Raw genomic sequence first — 21,189 nt, 5'->3', positions numbered from 1 at the left:
TGAGCGCAGCCAAGGCATGGCGCGACGATCACGAAACTGCAATGGCGGAAGGCAACGGGATACCACCGTCATTACTACATCCCTAGTAGATCAGCTCTCATGAATAGTACGACAATAGGTATGGCCCCGAGTCTCCGGCGTCCCTTTAATGGGACAGGGGTGCGAAGAATCTCCGGAGGGAAACTTATGAAGACGAGAAAGATTAGAGTGGGAACCTGGAACGTGAGAGGCATGAGGAAGCACGGAAAACTTTCTAACATCATACAGGAGATGGAGCGCCTTAAACTTGACATTGTTGGCTTAAGCGAAACAAAATGGACTGGACAAAACAAATATGTAACTGCTGAAGGAAAAATCCTTTACTACTCTGGCAGCGACCAGTCATTTGACCATCATGGGGTGGGGATCCTTATGAGCAAGGAGATCTCTAAATCAGTGACGAATTTTGTGCCCTTGTCAAATCGCGCAATGCTCATTCAAATAACTGCAGTGCCAGCAAACTTAAATATAATTCAAATATACGCTCCTACAGCGGATAAACCTTTGATCGAAATTGAGGAGTTCTATGCTCAAATTGAAAGTCTCTTGCAATATACCAAAAAACACGATTTAAATATAATAATGGGTGACTTCAATGCTAAGGTTGGTTCCATGTCTGTGCCAGGGGTGACAGGAGCTTACGGATTAGGAACCAGAAACGAAAGAGGTGATACCTTAATAGAGTTCTGCCAAGAGAAAGGATTTATGCTAGCAAATACCCTCTTTAAGCTTCACCCTCGTCGTTTGTACACTTGGACCTCACCACAACATACAGCTAACAACATAGTTCGTAATCAAATAGACTTTGTATTGGTCAACAAAAGATTCCGAAATTCAATCAAGAACTGTGTTACATATCCGGGAGCAGATATAAAGTCTGATCATAATCCTGTCGTAGCAACATTACACTGTAAATTTAAAAAACTGGCTCAGCAAAAACAAAATTTCCGCACAGATTTAAATATGTTGAAAGAACCCATAGTTAAAGCAAGAGTTTCAAACGCTATAAACGAATGGGCTAATGAGCACTTGACCTGCCCATTAACATCTTTGACAGCGTGGTCAACACTCAAGGATGCGGTCAGCAATATTTGTCGGACTTATCTACAGCCTGAACATCTGGTCAAGAAACAGCAATGGATGACTGAGGAGATCCTGAAGTTGATGGATGAACGCCGAACATATAAAACCGCAGACCCAAAGAGGTACGACGAATTGGATAGGATCATTGCTAGAAAAATTCGATCTGCTCGAGATAAGTTCTATGAGACCAAATGCGAACGTATCGAAGGCCTTTTAAAGTTACATGACGGATTTAACCTTCACAAGGAGATCAAAACACTTGCGGGGCTTAATAGGAATCACAATTTGAATATACTGTGTGATGATCGGGGCAATGTTCTTCATGACCTGGAAAGCAAGAAAAAGATATGGAGTGATTACATAGTCAAAATGTTTGAGGATGCTTCTAGGAGCTCCGCGAATGTTTTCATCACGGATGACTCTGGACCACCAATTTTAACAACAGAGGTGAAACAAGTACTTAGATCTGCTAAAACTGGTAAAGCTTTGGGCCCTGACGGTATACCAGTAGAAATTCTCAAACTGTTGGAAGAAGAACACTTAAACGCCCTAACCAACTTTTTCAACCAGGTGTATAACTCGGGCTCTTTACCCGATGATTGGCTAAAATCCACATTTATAACTATACCAAAAAAGGCAAAAGCAAAGAAATGTGAAGAATACCGCACAATAAGCTTAATGAGCCACGTACTTAAAATATTCCTAGCGATCATCCAAAACAGGATAAGACCTCGATGCGATGAACAACTTGGGGAGTGTCAATTTGGTTTCAGACCCGGCATGGGAACTAGGGAGGCGCTCTTTGCCTTGAATGTTCTAGTACAAAAATGCAAAGACATGCAGACCAATGTTATCTTGTGCTTCATTGATTATGAGAAGGCGTTCGATCGCGTAAGACATGATATACTCATGGAACGTTTGAGGGATATAGGTCTGGATGGCAAGGACTTACGGGTTATTAAGAACTTGTATTGGAACCAAAGAGCGGCTGTGAGAGTTGAGCATTCGGAGACCGATCAGGTTGAAATTTGCCGTGGTGTCCGTCAAGGGTGTATATTGTCTCCCCTGCTTTTTAACATATACTCGGAAGCTGTAATGTCTGAAGCTCTGGAAGGGTTGGAAGTGGGCGTCAAGATTAACGGTCAAGTCGTGAATAACCTACGATACGCCGATGATACCGTGCTTATCGCCTCTTCAGAAAACGACTTACAGACATTGGTGAACAGAGTTAACGAGTGCAGTGTGAAGGCGGGGTTGAGCATGAATATTAGCAAGACCAAGTTTCTGGTGGTGTCGGGCGATAAGGGTTTAGAGCCGAAAATTCAAGTAGAAGGTAAATACCTAGAGCGGGTGCGTATGTACAAATACCTTGGTGCTTGGGTAAATGAAGAATGGGACTGTGGGCAAGAAATTCGGACCCGGATTGAAATTGCCCGAGCAAGCCTTAAAAGGATGGAGAAGGTTTTGTGCAGCCGCAAACTATCCATAAAGCTCAGACTAAGAATACTCCACTGCTATGTCTGGCCAGTAGTGTTATACGGTTGCGAGGCATGGACCTTGCGAGCTGACACCCAGAAGCGTTTAGAAGCTTTTGAGATGTGGTGTTACCGCAGAATGCTCCGTATTGGCTGGACACAGAAAGTTTCGAATGTGAGAGTACTCCAGCGCGTCGCCACTAGCCGGATGTTACTGCAAACCGTCAAGAAGAGAAAAGCCGAGTATTTGGGCCACGTCTTGAGACACGAGCGATACCAGCTGCTCCAAATTATAATGATGGGCAAAGTAGAGGGCAAGCGACGCGTTGGAAGAAGAAAAAAGTCCTGGTTGCGCAACATCCGCGAATGGATGAAGATCGCCAGCGTGGAAGAGCTGTTTCGCTTGGCACGAGACCGCGAAAAATTCGCTGAGCTGACGGCCAACCTCCAGTAGTGGAGAGGCACAAAAAGAAGAAGAAGAAGACCGGTGTACGGTTCCTGTACTAGAGCGAGAGAGATCCTCTTCTCCCGGGCCACCTGAAGCAGTTCGTCCGTTGCCAACTTTGAGCGCTGCAGGTTTGCTTGTATGAAGCGCAAAGCGCATCCTGCTCCGACCGTCTCTCCGTAAGGGACCACAACTTTGGCCTCCGGGTCGCCCTTAGCAGTATTGTACTTGATCGAGCTATGTTGTCCCATTTTATTCGTTCCTGGCATTCTGCACTATACGCTGTGTGTGCCAGGTCGGGACCAGATCTTTTTGCTCTGAAGCAGTTTATGCACTTGGGTGGTTCGCTTCTCGCCCTCGAGGGACAGTTTCCCCCCGTGTGTTCGCCGGCACAATAGTTGCAGGCGTCATTTTCCTGTTTGCAGAAGGCCTTGGTGTGTCCGAATCCAAGGCACCTCATGCACTGGACAAGCGGAGACTGGTCCTCAACGGCGCATCTTCCGAACCCTACGTAAATCTTTCCCCTGTCCACAAACCTTCTCCAGAGCGCCGGGGAGAGCTCGATTATCGGGTGGCACTCGTGGGGGTTTCGGGCGCGTTTTCTAAACCGCACCTTCATCCTAAGCGCTGCCCTGTCGACTCCTTCGAGAATGTAGCCGTTTTGTGCTTTTATGAGGTCTACAATTTCCTCGTTGGAGTAACTTGACAGCACTCCCCTCACGCAAACCAGGGGGTCTTGGTTTGTGGGCTCCCGCACCGTCAGTCCTGAATTTTTCTGTACCTGACCCTTGATCTTAGCCATGTCCTCTTTTAAGGCGCACCTCACCACGATCTTCTGGTCGCGCGCCTTCCGGACCCTTTCCATCCTCGCCCCAGACTTCTTTAGATCCAGCGAGTATTTGATCTTTGCGAGTAGTTGCTCGCTGGTCTCCTGCTTGTTTTGGGACGAGATTATGAGAGTGTGGTTGGGTCTTTGTTCCACACTCTCTGGTTTAGGTCGGGCTGCGACCTGGGCGTAGCTGGTTGACGCCATAGGAGCCAATTTCGTGACCCCTTCTTTGATCGTGTTTAGGGTCTCCTTGACCTCCTGTACCGCCATCTCTGTTTGTTAGATAGTAATAATTATTAATCCTTTGTCTGATAAAACCTTTATGTTATAATTCTTTAAAAAAAACAATAAACTTGTCTTTGGCTCGCCCAACAACAAACAAACAACAAATTGATTAAAAAATGGCTTTCATTTTCTCAAAAAATTAAAATTAAAAAACAAAAATACAACATGGTAGCATAGAAGTGGTTCCTATAAACGGAAATTAAAAATAAAAATAAAAAAAAAGCGTTAAAGTAAAGTGAAAAATACAATAACAACCAACTATAAAAACATAAAAAAGTTTAAAAGTCGGCGTGTTTAAAGATGGAGGAAAAAGATTCTTTATCGCGTATACAGCAACTTACGAATGAAAAAACGTTTATACTATGGAAATTCCAAGTGGAAATCCATTTGAGAAGTAACGATTTATATGAAATTGTGCATGATGGCGATGTTACGCCAAAAGACTCGAAAGAAAAATTAAAAAAAGATGCACAGGCCCAGAAAATTATTACAAGTACAATAGACAGAAAACATTTACCACTTTTATTGTCATGTAAAACCGCATCAGAAATGTATAAAAAACTTTGCTTCATATTTGGAAAGAAAAGTGACCAACAAAAGTGCAATACTTTACAAGAATTTTTCCAATATTCATACAATACCAAACAGGACATGACTTTCCACATAAGTTCGCTCGAAAACCTAGTGTACCAATTAAACTGCTTGGGTGAAAATATCAACGATAACATGCTCATAACAAAAATTATATCAACATTACCAGAAAATTACAATAACTTTATAACAGCATGGGAGTCGACAGCAACATCTGACAAAACTACTAATAATTTAATTTCAAGACTTTTGGCCGAAGAAAAACGTTTAACAACTATAAGTACTACTACTGAAAATATTGCTTTTAAAGCCAACAATAAAAACTTTAAAAAGAAATTCTGTACATTTTGCAAGAGAAATAATCATGAAGAAAATAATTGTTTTTTCAAGAAAAAAGTAAAACCTTGCTCTATTTGCAAGAAAAATAATCATGAAGAAAGAAACTGTTTCTTCAGGAAGAATCAGGTATCTTTGTTGGCTACCGAAGAAACTTTTGTGGTAGATTCGGGCTGTACAAGTCATTTGACCAATAAAAATTCAATTTTAAGTCATGAAAAAGAATGTAATATTGAAATTAAAACTGCAGAAACAAATAACACTATCACAGCCACTAAAATCGGTAAAATTAAGTCTGAAAACTGTAACTTTGATGGCGTGCTATATGTTCCTAAACTAGAGAAAAATTTGCTGTCAGTTAATGCTATAACGGAGAAGGAAGGAGTTGTCATATTTACTAAAGATAAAGTAACAATAAAAAAGGATAATAAAATAATACTACAAGGTGAGAAAGATAAAAAAGGTTTATATAACATAAATATTAACACAAATACTGAAGAAAATGTCTTAATTTCATATGACAAAGAAACCGCAGAAGATTGGCATCGTAGATATGGTCATCCTGGAAAAGAAACATTAAAAAATATTATTAAATCAGTAGAAGGGATAAATATTACCAATAAGGATATAGATACACTTACCTCAACATGTGATATATGTATGAAAGCAAAACAAACCAGAATTCCATTTCATACTCGACAAAAATCTGAAAGAATATTACATACAATACATACAGACATATGTGGACCTATTTCACCTGAAACATGGAATAACAAGAAATATGTATTAACATGCATTGACGACTATACAAACTATACTCAAGTTTACCTATTAACTAACAAAAGTGAAGTATTTATGTACTTAAAACAATATGTACAAGAGGTAGAAAGATACACAAACCTTAAAGTCAGTGTCATACGATGTGATGGGGGTGGAGAATACTCCAGCAATAACCTGAAAGAATGGTGTAAAAACCAAGGAATAAAAATAGACTATACGGTATCCTATACTCCACAACAAAACGGTAAAGCTGAACGTTTTAACCGGACCTTGATGGAAAAAGTACGAGCATTATTATATGAATCGAACATGAACAATGAAATGTGGGGTGAAGCAGTATTGTCAGCAACTTATTTGTTAAATAGAACTCCACGAGACGGTCAACTAAAAACTCCTATAGAAATGTGGACTGATAAAAAACCAAATGTGAAAAATATACAAATATTTGGCTCAGAAGTATATACAAAAATATTAAAACCGCTAAAGAAACTTGATGAAAGAAGTGAAAAGCTCATATTGGTTGGTTATGCTCCAACTGGTTATAGACTCTGGAACTCTGAAAATAGAGAAATAATAATAAGAAGAGATGTAAAGTTTGTAAAAACTAACAACCAAGAAAAAAGTAATCCTATAAATGAAGAAAATGACATAATTGAATTAACAACAAGCTATGATGAAACTCAAAATAATGAAAAGGATAACATACCAAATGAAATTCAAGAAATAATAAATGAAGAACAAGGAACATCTAATGAAGAAGATATATGTATACCAAATAATACAGCAGACACAACAAACACAGACATACAACCAACTACATTTATACAATGTAATAAAGAAATTACACCTGCTCCAGGAAAAAGACTAAGAAAACCACCACAGAGATATGATGATTATGTGATGATGACATACAGTGAAGCGATTAACGGTGAAGACAAACTTAAATGGCAAAAAGCTATTGATGATGAAAAAAAATCTTTGATTGAAAATAAAGTATGGAAAATTGTAAACGAAGAAGACACTAAAGGTAAAAAGATTCTAAGTAATAAATGGATATTGAAGATAAAAGATGATGGCACCTACAAAGCTCGCTTAGTAGTTCGAGGATTTGAACAACGAGAAGGAATTGACTATCATGAGATTTTCAGTCCTGTGATAAGCAGTAGTCCTTTAAGAATGATTTTAGCTATAGCAGCCATAAACAATTTTAAAATTAAAACATTTGACATTAAAACTGCATTCTTATATGGCGAATTAAATGATGATGAAGAAATCTATATGTACACACCAGAGGGAATGAGTGCTAAAGGTATATGCAAACTGCAAAAAGCCCTGTATGGCATGAAACAGGCACCTCTAAAATGGAATAAAACATTTACAAATTATTTGAACAGTCAAGGCTTAGTACAACTTGCAACTGAACCATGTATTTTAAAAAATGAAAATAACACAATATTCTTAGGTATTCATGTGGATGATGGAATAGTAATTGGAGAAGACGAAAACGAAATAGACAATATCATGACAAAAATTGGTAAAAGATTTATAACCAAGGTAAATAATAACCCTAACAAATATGTTGGAATGGAAATAATGAATAATCAAAACGAGTTAAAATTAAAACAAGAATTTTTTGTAGAAAACATATTGCAAGATTACGACATGATGGGATCAAAAGTATCAGCAATACCTATAGAATCAAGTAAAAGAGTAGAATCTGCTAAGAACACTGTATTTCCTTACAGAGAATTACTAGGAAGCTTAACATACATTTCAAATAAAACCAGACCCGACATAAGTTTTGCTGTAAATTATTGCAGTAGAAAAGTAGAAAATCCAACAGATCAAGATGTTCACAACTTAAAACAAATTCTAAAATACTTAAAAGGAACAAAAAAGAAAGGACTAACCTATCCAAAAGGGAAAAGAGATATTGAGATAACTGCATACTGTGACTCGGACTATGCAGGAGATACTGAAACAAGAAGAAGCACTACGGGATATATTATATTCCTTAGCAACTGTCCAATAAGCTGGTGCACAAGACGTCAACCTATAGTAGCACTTTCCAGCACTGAAGCGGAATACATAGCTGCGGCTGAATGTTGCAAAGAACTTCTATACTTAAAATCAGTAATTCAAGAACTTTTGAACTCTAATAGTGTTAAAGTGACAATGTTTGTGGACAATCAAAGTGCGATAAGAATTATTGAAAATGGAGTGATAAATAGACGTTCAAAACATATAGACGTTCGCTACAAATTCATTCATGAAAAAGTGAAAAATGGTGATGTGATAATTAAATATTGTTCATCAAATGAACAAACAGCAGACATTTTCACAAAAATATTAGCTAAAGTTAAATTTATCTATCATACAAATAAGATTGTTACGTAAGTTACATTTAAGGAATTTTGTTTATGCTTAAAACTTATGTGTTAGCCACTTATTACAAATTGTTTACTTAAATTCATTCTTTTACGTTTGTAAAACTGCTGTACAACATATTATAAAAGACAAAGGAATTAAAATTAGGGGAGTGTGTTAGATAGTAATAATTATTAATCCTTTGTCTGATAAAACCTTTATGTTATAATTCTTTAAAAAAAAACAATAAACTTGTCTTTGGCTCGCCCGCTACTCTGTGCTCTGTGGTCAAGACAAATTGATTAAAAAATGGCTTTCATTTTCTCAAAAAATTAAAATTAAAAAACAAAAATACAACACCAGTGTCGGTTTTTTTGGCGATGCGATGGTCCTGCTAGAGTCCCTCAAGGCTCGCAGCTCCGAGGACATAATTTCGACTTTTTCGTTCAAGTCTTGGAATAGAAGGGTCAGATCCATTTGCGGGTGAGGTTGTGTACTGGATGGTTGAGTGTTTGTTACTTTTATGAATTGTTTTAACTCATCCAGGTGTGTTTTTAGTGTTGTGTCGATGTTTGTGTTTGCTTGCGGGCGACCTTCGTCATCCAAGACCAGCGGGATGTCGTCGATTTTGGTAGTGAGGAAAGAAAGAAAGAAAGAAAGAAACACGTTTATTCGGAGCATCACTCAAAAATGCAGACAGTTTTTACACAAAAAAGTCACAGTTAAATAAACCTTATAATAATTAATAAATAACTACATATAGAAAAAAAAAAAAGAAATTTACAAGACCAGTAATATAGACTACAAAAAACTATAACATCAAAAAAAAAGGAAAAAAAAATGTAAATAAAAAAATTCCAAAGAAGTTATGAAAAAAAAAGACGAATAGACAAGAAATGTGAAAATGTGTGATTAAATGACCAAATAATACCGCCTGCGGCTAAGTGCTGTGCCCCAAAAAGGTATATCACTCAGCTTGGAGTTGGCTTTCATAAAAACAAAAACCAACGCTGATTTTCAGTGATACCCCTGTTTTGACGAGCGCGACAAGTATCATTCCTTTCTTCTAGCAATATAATTATATATGCATACATACACCACACACATATACATACACATACACACACATAAACATATAATACACATACACACATATACATATCTGTACATGTATATAACAAATATTATAAATAAACATGTAAAATGGAACAAAATAAATAAATAAATTTCAGTAACGACAGAGAAGATATATTTCGCATAAATAAATAAGTAAATAAATAGTAGTGAAATTATGTGATGTTACGTCGTCGGGTGCACGGAATTCAGGTAAGCTCAGACCACCGCGAGCGCCGGACATGGGAAGACGTAAGCCCGACGACGCACGCTTCCATTATATAATATATAAAAGGAGCAAGGCTACGAATGAGGCTATTTATTAAGGTAAGATAATATTTCTTTAAAATCGTTCGCGTGCCTAATTTATCTTACACAACCCTGCATTTACAGGCTATAAAAAAAAAAAAAAAAAGCGACCCCTGGACATCGTTCGTCTGCGAAGTCGCTTCGCCGCTGGTCCTAGCCAACGAAAGCACCCTCTGCAGCTCACTGAGTTTTTCGTCCTGATTCGCCTGCACTTCCTTGATGTCACGGATCCGCCGGAAAGGTTCCACCGTCTCGTACTCTAGCCAGGAGCGTACGGCTCTAGCCTCCCTCAGCGTCTCCACGACATCAGTCTGTGTTTTTTATAATAATAAAAATAATAAAAATAAAAAAAACATTTATTTCGACCTTAAAGATCATATTTGTTAGTAACATATATAAGAAAAACACTAGTCTAATGTTAGTAAACTTAAAACTACCTTAATCTATATCTTATATCTAATACAGCCCTGATTTGTCAGCACGTGAACCATACGGCAGTGGTTCAGGTACTGACAATCCAGTCTGTCAGCAAATGCCCTCAGGATGCCACTGGGACTATCCCTAACCCTGCGCACCAGGGATGTGCACCGCTTGCGCATGGTCGAGTGAAAACAATCAACATGCGCATCAGCGAACATACCCGACGCACAGCAGCATCGAGGCAGTCCCATCAGCATCCTGAAAGCATTATTGTACTGAACGCGCAGAGCATTGTACTGTTTCTGCGTAAAATCGATCCACAGGCTGCTTGTGTAAAATGAAGTACAGTAAGCTCTAAAGAGCGTTACTTTAACCGGGGTGGAACAACGAACAAACCTGCGAGCTATCATGTTCGCCCTAACCGACAATGCTCTGCGCTCTCTCTCGATATCAGCATCGTCTTTCAAGTCAAAGGTTACCACATGACCAAGATATTTAAATTGCGACACCCTCTTTAACGGCGTACCATATAATTTAATGGGTGGTACAATTGATGGTAATGCTTTTCCTTTGGCCTGAAAGACCATACATTCGCTTTTTTTCACATTATAAATAAGGCCGTGACTGTGAGCATAGTTTTCACATATGCTCAACAGTTTCGCTAAGCCACAAACAGAAGCACTCAGCAACACCATGTCGTCAGCGTAAATGATGTTGCTAAGACATACTCCGTCAATGTGACAACCGACATGTGTGCCACTGAGCTCCTCTATGAGGGCATTGACATATAAGTTGAAGAGCTTAGGGGAGGTTAGGCCTCCCTGTCTAACTCCGCACTCCAACCTATATGGCTGCGAATAAGATTCGGACCATCGCACAACATTGACCTGGTTACGGTACCAATATTTGAAGATTCTGGTTGCTTCTTCAGGCAGTCCAGTATTTTTCAATTTCTGCCATAGGATATCGTAACTTACCAGGTCAAAAGCTAAGGTCGAGAAAACAGGCATATACAGATGTACGTCTAACCGAATAGTACTTAACAGTCTGCTTCAGACATAGTATGGCCGACTCAGTTGATAAACCTGGCCTGAAACCAAACTGATTATCATGTAAGCTTATATATTTATCAAGGTGGACGCTAAGCAAACTGTCAAGAACCTTCGCAACAACCGTGGCTAGTGAGATAGGCCTGTAATTGGATTTATCAGACACATCCCCCGTCCTGTTCTTCACAATTGGCACCACCACAGTTCTCATCAGCGCTGAAGGCAAGTACGAGTGTGCCATGCACAAGTTATAAAACATTGCAAGCACTCCGGGCAGATGAGGACCCGCATATCTTAGATGTTCAATACTCAGACCGTCATGGCCAGGAGACTTGCCACGGGACATAGAGGCTATAGCATTATTGACATTCATTGCTGTAAATCGGATTTCAATCTCCTGACCACCCGTACAATCATCTCTTCCAAGCTGTGATGGTCCCAACGGTGACGTCACCGCAAAACGGTCTCTGAACATGTCCGCTATAATACTATGGTCATTAATACCCTCAACGCTCACTGGTAAGCCAGGTCTACCATTTAATTTATTGGTAGATTTCCAAAAGTTCTTAAAGTCATTGTTCGAATGCTGCGTAGCCGCAATGTCCATTTTAATTTGCTCGCTGTGGTTTTGACACCAGCGTAAGCGTGACTTAAATACATTGCGACTACGCCGCATTTCCTCATATACTTCTCCACTATCTGGTTTACCCCACCAAACCCACATTAAAAATTTAGATCTGGCCTCCCCGTGAGCATCGCGCACATATCTGTTCCACCCAACCACCGGCCGCCTCCCGCCACGCAATCCTACAGTGTTGGATTCCGTTGCGGCCACCGTCAAAATATCTATAATTTCGCCATATAATTTATCGATAAGTAAAGTGTGATCGGTAGACTCGCAAGTAAAATCACTACAAGAACGAAAATCTTCGGGGAAATCGATTGATCTCAATTTTTCATGACATAATTTCGTATATAATAAAATATCCTCCGGTTTTCTATTTCCCCATAGAATCCCGTTTACAACTTTATATGTACTCGTATACCTTCGGTTTAACAATATCCAAATTACATTTAATTATTAAAGGGTAATGGTCAGACCACAAAACATCGTACTTTACACTAACATTCAAAATAGACGATACCGCAGATTTCGTGGTTATACAGTGATCTAGCCACCTTTTCGACCCGTGGGCTTCACTAACAAATGTGTATGTGTCCGCGCTCACTCCTAAAAACTGTACATCTATACATGACCAGTTTTGTTCGTCACAGAAACACGTCAACTCTTCATAAAAGCGTTCGTTTGGATGCGCGTTAAAGTCGCCGAGTATATAGACACATTCTATATTAATATTATCAATAATAGCACTCACCGAGCTGAGGCAGTCCGTAAACTCCGCGAGATTTACCACTGTATCCGTCGGCATATATACGCTAAACACTAGGATGGACCTATCACCCAGCACTATTTTTATCGCACATATTCGCGGATTATCACAGTTTATTACTGACACATTTTGAAATACACTTTTATTCCACAATAACGCTACACCTCCGTAAGGTCGACCGCAGACCATGCTCGCCGCCGTATCTATCGCAGAGGTGCCCGTACTGCCGAAACGGTCATCAATCTCGCTAAGAAACTGAATATCGTATGGAAATAACCACGTTTCTTGAAGCGCAATAACATCCGATGACTGACACAACTGCCTCACATGCTCAGCTGATCGTTTTATACTCTTACAATTAAAACTGACAAAAGTACACGGGAAAATTTTATCCATTACCATTTGGGGTCGGGCCGTTCACGGTATTCACTGTACCGTTCGTTCCAGAGCTATGGTTGCGCTTGAAGTTGACGAAGCGCCTAAAAATCACACCTTGGGGCCAAAGCGTTTTATCTAAGAAAATATCTATTTTCCGCTCTGATACAAAAAATTTGTAAGCGTTGTAGTCCTTGTTTTCTTTACTAAAGGAAATCTTTTCGAGTATTATCTTTTCTCTCGTTTTATTGTAAACGTATTGCACAATATCGTTTTCCGTCGTGTCCCGATGAATCATCGTTATAAATATGGGCACTTTTCGATCTGCCGCTTTAAAATTACTTTCTTCGTTGGAGACACCCGCGGCTCCCGTATAACGGTATCTCGTTTGTTTCTGGCCTCGTCGCACCACTCTCCACTCCCCCTCCGCGCTCGCTACTTCGGCGAACGACCGCGCAATTGCACCCGCTGCCTGTTTCGACGCTGCCCCCGAGCTGGCTGGCGGGCTGGCTCGTGGCTCGGTCGGCGCGGGCGTCGGCGATGATGCAATACTCGGCCGGCCCGCACCCGCTACCGCACCGATTACTTGTTCCGCGACGCGCGCTCCTTCACCAGCTGAGACAACGCTGCCGACCGTTACTTGAGATTTATAATTACCCTCCATAAAATTTATACATCTGTAATTCAGATTACAATCTTTCGGAGATGACGGTTCCTCGTTAAGATGTTGACTTTGATTCGTAATAATCGTATCATCGAATTGCGACAATCCAATCGGACCACTGTCCCGATATGCTCCTCTTCGCATATTCACCTTTACCGCCGAAAAGGGCGGCGACGTTTGCTTAAAATGTTGGCACTCCCTTTTAAGCTCTTCCAGCTGGTCTACGGTTACGTATGAAGACTTGATATTTTTAATGTCAGCCTGCACAACAGCCAGATCCTTCAGTAGTTTAGATACGTCCAGGTGATCAAATGTAATCGGAGGCAATTTATCTAAATCTCTCGCCACGAAAATTGGCAAAACGTCAGGGTCGGTGACCTTAAAAAGGCCGATTATATCGTTCATGGACCGATTTTCTTTGCCTTTACCCTTCCTCGTAGTTTTGCGCTGATCCGCCGGTAGGGAATTCACGAGCAAGTTTTTTGCATCCTCAATTTGTTCCGATGAGAACGTAGAAGCACATATTCTAACAATGCTGTCCTCATCTGCTACAGACAGCTTGTTTTGCACGTATGCTAATAACTCGCTAATAACTATATTACAACTATTACACTTTAACGTCATTTTCGAAACTTGTAACGCCGCCGCCGTAACGGTTTCACTGTAATCACGTGTGACACGACCGTCTCGAGACGCAGCGCGCGCACAACTGCATTTTTGCATCCCCGAGAGGAGCATCTTCTTGAGGTCTGCGAGCTCTTTGGCGTGAGCTCTTTCGACCCGCACGAGTTCTTGGGCGTGACGGGTGCGCTCCTTCTCAAGGTTGCACTTGTGCCGGCTGCGCGAGTCCGAGAGTGATAGGATCGTCTCATATAGACCCTGCAAACACTCATAAGCGGTGGTTTTCGCCTCGCGTTTCATGTTGCCGACGCTTTCCAGAGCTTCTTTGCCACGTTGCAATAGTTGATTGGCCACCGCCGTGACGTGGTCCATCTCAACTCCCGTTCCTCTCCTTGGAGTGGTGTAGAGGAGGGAGGTCCTCCTGCTGGTTTCGGAGGCTGGAGAGCCCACCGAGGACGTTTCAATGTCCTCCAAGTCTGACAGCGGGGGCTCCGAAGCTGTGTCAGTGTGGACGACATTATATTCCGCGATGTTCTTCCGTTGGTCGCCTGACGTCGGCGGCAGCGGTGCGGCAGGTGTGTTTGTTCCGGTTACACTCGCGAGTTTCTTGAGGACTTTTTTGCGAAGCGAGACCGATGACTTTGAAGTCACCGATGACGCCTCGGTTACCTTTTTGGCGTGGGAAGACATTGCTTATTAACTACTTACGTGCTAGTTTATGTACAAATCTATAAGTACAGTCGACTACTAATAAATAAATAAAAAAAAAAGAAAAAGAAAACAAAAGAAGACAATAACAAATTAATTTATGAAGGTTGTTGGTCGGTCTTAGGGACTCACGTGGCGCAAGGATGGTGTGACGCCGATGTTGCAGTGACACGAGGACGCCGATGTCGTTGCTTCCTCGTGGAGTACCAAGTTCGACGGTTGTGGTGACCGGTAGTGATGAATGTTGTTTTTGTTTGAGAGTGTCCCGTTCCCAAGGTGTTGAATCCGGGAATTCTGTTGGAGCCAAGTTGTTGTTGTATCCCTGCTGGTTCCGGAGATATGGCCCGCGGGAGTGAGGTCAACCAAGCGCGGAGGGGTGGGAGGTCTCGTGGGGCGTTGATTTGGGGGAGGGCCCACAATTGGTATGGGGGGAGGGGGGGCAGGTATATATAGGAGGTTACTCCCCAGGTTTTCCCCTCTTAAATGAGCTCCAACACCGAGGGTCGGGGGTGGCTGTTTTCGGGGTTACGCCAAGGGGTAGTTTTGGGGACTAATTATCATTTTTAGGGGGTAGTCTTCAGGGGGTAGGGGGTGGTTCCTAGGAGTTTGGGGGTGTGGAAGGGTCTCGTTACTACGGTTCTAACGAACCGCAGCAAGGGGGGGTGCGAAATAGGGAGCTCGGTTTTCCCTGGATTCTTACCCGCGAGCTGGTCTTCCTCAGAGCTGGTCTGGGGCCGAATCCTCGACAGATCGATTGCCGTCGGTGGAACGCCGTTACGTCAGTCGCGTCGTTTGTAAGGCGCACGTGATGTTCTTGACGTACGTGACTCTGTCTCTAGGTGAAGTTGTTTTTTTTTGGGTCTCGTCGGCGCCGGCCTGGCGGGCACGTGGATGTTGTTCCTCTATAGAGAGGCTATGTACGCTCACTTTAGATGCTTATATTTCGAGAACCAAGACCCCTACAGAGACAAGAGATATGTCAAACGGTAGGTCTCACCGGCGGCTACAAACTATCAATTCTTCAAATCCGTGCTTACGGTTTTTCTACGCCTTCCAAGGCTCTGAAGTTCCGACGCTGATGATACGGGAACCAGGGACTCCACAGACTTGCGAACACTTACACTTGATGACTGACTACACTTAATACTATCACGGTCACCACTTTTTGCAACGCACGCGGCTCGAAATTCTATTTTTTAAGATTTTTTTTTTTTGTAGAGCCGATGTTATACGTGCGAGTTTTAGACTTGTACTTGAATTGAATTAATTGATTGATTGATTGAATGATCCGGTTGGGCATTTTGAGTTAACAGAGAAGTCAGCTGAGTTAAGTTTTTTAGAGTATAGTACGGTAAGCCGATATCACTGAACCGGGAAATCATGTTAACGAGAAGATAAATTAATTGTTCTTTTAGATTGTCGTTCGGAGAGATTGCGTTTTGTGGGAGAGCACACCCATTATGTGAGATTGAAGGAGGGGACTCGATAATTGCCTGATTGTTGCCCTAATTGTTGATCATAACTTGCAGCTTGTAGGCAAAAAGGGACGTCGCTGTGTAACTACAGTTTTTTTGTAAGAAGATATTACAGGAGATGATTGTCTTATATCATTAGTAGATGGTGAAGTGGTAGTATTGGTTCTGGTTGAGTAAGCAAATGAGCGCCTGACCTGCGGGAATCTAGCAGAGGCTTCTAGGTAAAAAATGCTTTCCTGTGACATAACAAGCTTAATTGATTTTTGTCTAGAATGTTCAGGGCAGGATGAGTCATTCACCTTATGATGACTAGAACAAAACGGACAAGAGGGGGTTTTGCACTGAGCAGTTTTCTTCATCATGCATTCCAGAACATTTGTAGCACCTAGCTTTAGACCTACATTGTGCCTTTACGTGTCCAAAACGGCAGCATTTATTGCATTGAATTATAGGTAAAATGTAAGTTTCAACGGGTAAAGATGTGAAATAACAAAATACACGGGAAGGAAGTTTCTGCCCCGTATATGTGAGAACAACAGACTGTGTAGGGATCCATACAAGGGCATTATTCTCATTAACGACCGATTCCAATGAACGATCTCAAACCATTTTTACTGATCTGAGTTTAAGTTTGCAATCTAAATTTTAGAGAAACCGTTTCAATAACTGAACCATAGATTGATTATGCAATCCAAAACTGCAAGCGATCCGTCAGAGACACCGATCCGGATTCGAACAGTTTTCGGATCGTCCTCCGTTTGAAAATGGCAGTTGATGGGTTTCAGTAGCCAATCTTTTGACTTTGACAAATCTCATTTGACTTATCTCTATGTGTGATCCAAATTTGCAATCCCTAACATTTGGTGGTTTTCGTTGCGATCTTTTTTTCTTTATTACTTTTCATCAATTAGGTACTTCACCTTTTTAAATGTTATCACCTTATTTACCTTAATACCAATCCGGCATTCAATTGTAAAAAATGTACAGTGATAGTGACTTGGAGTTGGAAGTGCTAGAACAGCTTTCAGATTGGGATGATGACGAAATTCTTCCGGCGCCTCGTAAATTTCTACGCGGATCAACCACTTGCGCTTACTAAATGAAGCTGAATTTACATTTAGATTTAGAATCAATAAAACTGCAGTAGAGTTACTTTTATCAGAAATTATGCCATTTATAAAAGTAACCTCAAAGCGGTAAGTAAGCAATGTCTCAATATCTACTGTTGTCCTTTGTGCGTTGTACTATTGCCAGTTATCAATAAAACATTTATGAGGATTTATCATTAAACAATATTTATTGTTTCCAGAAATAATGGGGTTTCACCGCTTCACCAGCTATTGCTGACTCTTCGATTCTATGCGTTAGGCACAATACTTATTGCTGTAGGAGACTTTGTAGGGGTGTCAAAGTCAACAGCATGCAAAATTGTTCAAAATATATCGAAATAAATTGCAAAGTTATATAACAAGTACATTTATATGCACCAAAACAGTGTTAATAAGTTTTACCAAAAAACACATTTCCCACGTATTCTTGGTGCAGTACATGGTACTCATATACGTATACAGTCTCCAAGTTAGTAAATATATTTATAGTTTAAAAAAGGTACTTTTTTAGAAAAGATTTATAGGTTTGTTTTTCAGTGCAAGCAATCGGTGAAGAATTCAAGAATAGAAAATGTTACTTTTCTTTAAACGTTCAGGCTGTATGTGATGCAGATTTGATACTGATGAATGTAGAAGCTCATTGGCCTGGTTCTGACATCCACGCTGAGACAATCAAAACGCGGCCGGCGGCGCCGCGCCGACTGGCGCGCCTGGCGACAAGACAACCAATCAGAGCCACGCGTGAGACGTGGCCCGAAAATTCGCGATGCACGCGAGTCCGACGTTGCCAGATAGAATAAATTTGTTAAAATAACAAATTTATTCTATCTGGCAACAACAAAATATAAATGTAGGATGTGTAACTTTAAAGACGAATGCGTGAAAGGGAATGTAAGCGTTAGTATGCATGATGTGAAGAATGATTGACATTGACAGACGAACGTGTGACAGAGAGTGTGGGTGTGGCGCTGAGAGAGTAAAGACGGCAAGACGTGTGTAATTCCATTTTCTGTGTATTCAATTAAATCAGTATTTTAACGACTGGATTATTTGATTTTAATCCCACAAATTTTGGGGGCTCGTCCGGGATATAAATCAAGTTATCCAGAGGAGTCATCGAACGACGTAAGACGACGTACTGTAACGGTCGATTTTCAATTTGAATATACCGTATCTCAACCCATTTCTGGACTCAGGACGTCGAAGGCGGGCCAGGAAGCAGCGGCAGTGTGGCAAATGGAATAATACGGGTAAGTTACTCTGAATACTCAAGTCCAGTAGTTTTAGTGCTAGAAAAAGATGGTAGTCCTCGAGTTTGTGTTGACTACAGACTGATAAACAAAAAGCTGATAAAGGATGAGTATCCAATGCCTGTAATTCAAGATCATATTGATAAGCTTTCGAATGCTAGGATATTTAGTACTATAGACTTGAAAAATGGGTTTTTCCATTTACCCGTTCATGAAGATTCAATTAAATATACAGCCTTTGTTACACACAACTGTCAGTGGGAGTTTTTAAAAGCACCGTTTGGTCTTGCAGTTTGCCCTAAGGTTTTTACTCGGTTCATCAATATAATATTCAGAGACTTAGTTGCAAGAGGTATGGTTTTGATCTTTGTCGATGATTTAATAATACCTTCAGAGAATGAGGAACAAGCTGTGGAACGTTTGGAGGAAGTGTTAAGGGTGGCTTCAGAGTATGGACTCGAGATCAATTGGAAGAAAAGTCAGTTGATATGTAAGAAGGTAGAGTACTTAGGACATCTAATTGAAAATTGAGAGTTTAGGCCTTCACCAGACAAGACGGAAGCTGTGGTTCGATACCCCTTTCCAAAATCAATCAAACAGCTGCATAGTTTTGTAGGGTTAACATCATATTTTAGAAAGTTTATACCTAATTATGCATCAATTGCACAGCCTTTAACAGACTTGCTTAAAAAAATGTATCATTCCAGTTTAATGATAGAGAGTTATTTGCATTTAACAAGTTGAAAACACTGTTAGCTACCAACCCTGTCCAACCCTGTGTTAAAAATTTATAATCCTAAGTATAAGACGGAGCTACATACAGATGCATCGCTGGTGGCCTATTCAGCTATTTTACTACAGTGGAATGAGGAAGATGGCTGTCTACATCCAGTACACTATATGAGTCGAAAGACTAGTGCCGCAGAGAAAAATTACTCGAGCTATGAGCTTGAAGCTCTAGCTGTTATTGAAGGTGTTAAAAAATTTAGATGTTACTTGTATGGAATTAAGTTTAAAATTGTTACAGATTGCAAAGCCTTTGAGATGACGTTGCGAAAGAAAGATCTCACAACGAGAGTGGCAAGATGGGTGTTGCTGGTGGAGGACTATGACTTTGTTGTTGAGCACCGTGCTGGGGACAAGATGAACCATACCGATACACTTAGCAGGATACCCTATGTAGCGTTGAATGAGATGAGTTTGCATGACAGATTCAAGAAGGCACAAGAGCAAGATGATGGTATGTTGTCAGCGCGCGCGATTGGTTGTAGGTCGTTGACCTCACGCGATAGACAATGGCAAGAATTAAATGTAATAGTTGTGACATTATTATTAACGAAGTGTTGTGTTTTGTGCAAAATAAACTTGATGTTATGAATAATGTGAGCCTAGCGTTGTTATGCAGGCAATCGTTTTCTGAGGAGGACATCGCTGAGGCGAAAAGCTTGTTGTTCGAGTCTGTACAACAAAGGAAAATCAAACGAAGAGGCGATGCGGGTAAAAAAAAAAACATAGAAGACATCATTTGGTTATTGAAAGGGGCAGATCCTGAGATATTTCCAACGTTTGTGGCACGAGACATCCAAAAATTACCCCCAGTCACATTTGAACACATAGACGCGACGCGTTTACTAAAGGATATTCTCGTTATGCAGAGGGAGATCAGTGCCATAAGTGAGAAATGTGCGGTATTTCAAGAAATTTTCGTTAAAAAAGATGATTTAAAACTTGAATTTGAAAAGTATCATAAGAACCGACGAGGGCAACTCATAAGTCACCCTAATGTCAATCGTACGAGAGGTGGTTCTTGCTTACAAGATAGCCCCGACTGTGACAGCGGGCCGATGGGGTTAATGACCGTCCTGGATGAGAATAATACATCGACAACGACAGTGCAAAAACAGGTGGATGATCACCTGACTTTGTCGGACGCCAGCGTTTGCGCGGTGGAGATGGATAAGCCTGCCCTATTCGCACATAAGCAACAAGCGGCACCTCAAGAGCGCGTGGAGGCCCCTCGACAAGTAACTGCGGTTTCGAACGTACACGAGGCAAACGCATATGAGGCGCCCGCGCATCGATCTTTGTCATACGTGAGCGGTAAGGTGGCGAAAGATCATAAAGCTGTCTCTGTCGCACCCGTGTTAGGGACGGAGATGGCGACTCGAGCGCTCGTTTCATCCGAGTCAGCTGGTATGATGACGTCATGCAATGGAGTGAATGCCGATATACAAGGCGCCGTAAAGAAGCAAGATGTAATTGATGGGGAATGGATACGAGTTGAAAAGCGTAAAAAGTCACGGTTTAAAGGTCTGAGAGGAACTGCTGTGATAAACCCGCTTGGGAAATTCAGGGCGGCGGATGTGCAGATTCCATTATTTATTTACAATGTTTCTAAAGAGGCTTGTTAAGTACGGAACCGTACTATCTATCATACAGTACCCTAAGCTCATCCATGAAAATGCCGAGCATGCA

At 41.0% G+C, this 21,189-nt stretch overlaps 1 protein-coding gene, 1 long non-coding RNA gene and 1 pseudogene across 2 annotated transcripts; 2 read left to right on the top strand and 1 right to left on the bottom strand.

The window, feature by feature from the left end:
* Window positions 1–3,100: 3,100 nt before the first annotated feature.
* Window positions 3,101–4,141, bottom strand: LOC123663062. The gene has a single exon (XM_045597801.1). The coding sequence runs from the start codon at window positions 4,139–4,141 to the stop codon at window positions 3,101–3,103; it is 1,041 nt and encodes a 346-aa protein (XP_045453757.1).
* A 13,015-nt stretch (window positions 4,142–17,156) lies between these two features.
* On the top strand, window positions 17,157–18,264 carry LOC123663061 (annotated as a pseudogene).
* Window positions 18,265–18,694: 430 nt separating this feature from the next.
* Window positions 18,695–19,810, top strand: LOC123662576. Its single transcript, XR_006744506.1, has 3 exons — window positions 18,695–18,714; window positions 19,109–19,204; window positions 19,742–19,810. It is a non-coding gene; the product is annotated as an uncharacterized LOC123662576 (long non-coding RNA).
* Window positions 19,811–21,189: the final 1,379 nt, after the last annotated feature.

The sequence above is a fragment of the Melitaea cinxia genome, chromosome 19, assembly GCF_905220565.1.
Source record: "Melitaea cinxia chromosome 19, ilMelCinx1.1, whole genome shotgun sequence".
In the NCBI taxonomy this organism is placed as follows: domain Eukaryota; kingdom Metazoa; phylum Arthropoda; class Insecta; order Lepidoptera; family Nymphalidae; genus Melitaea; species Melitaea cinxia.
This window is presented reverse-complemented; position numbering and strand designations above follow the sequence as displayed.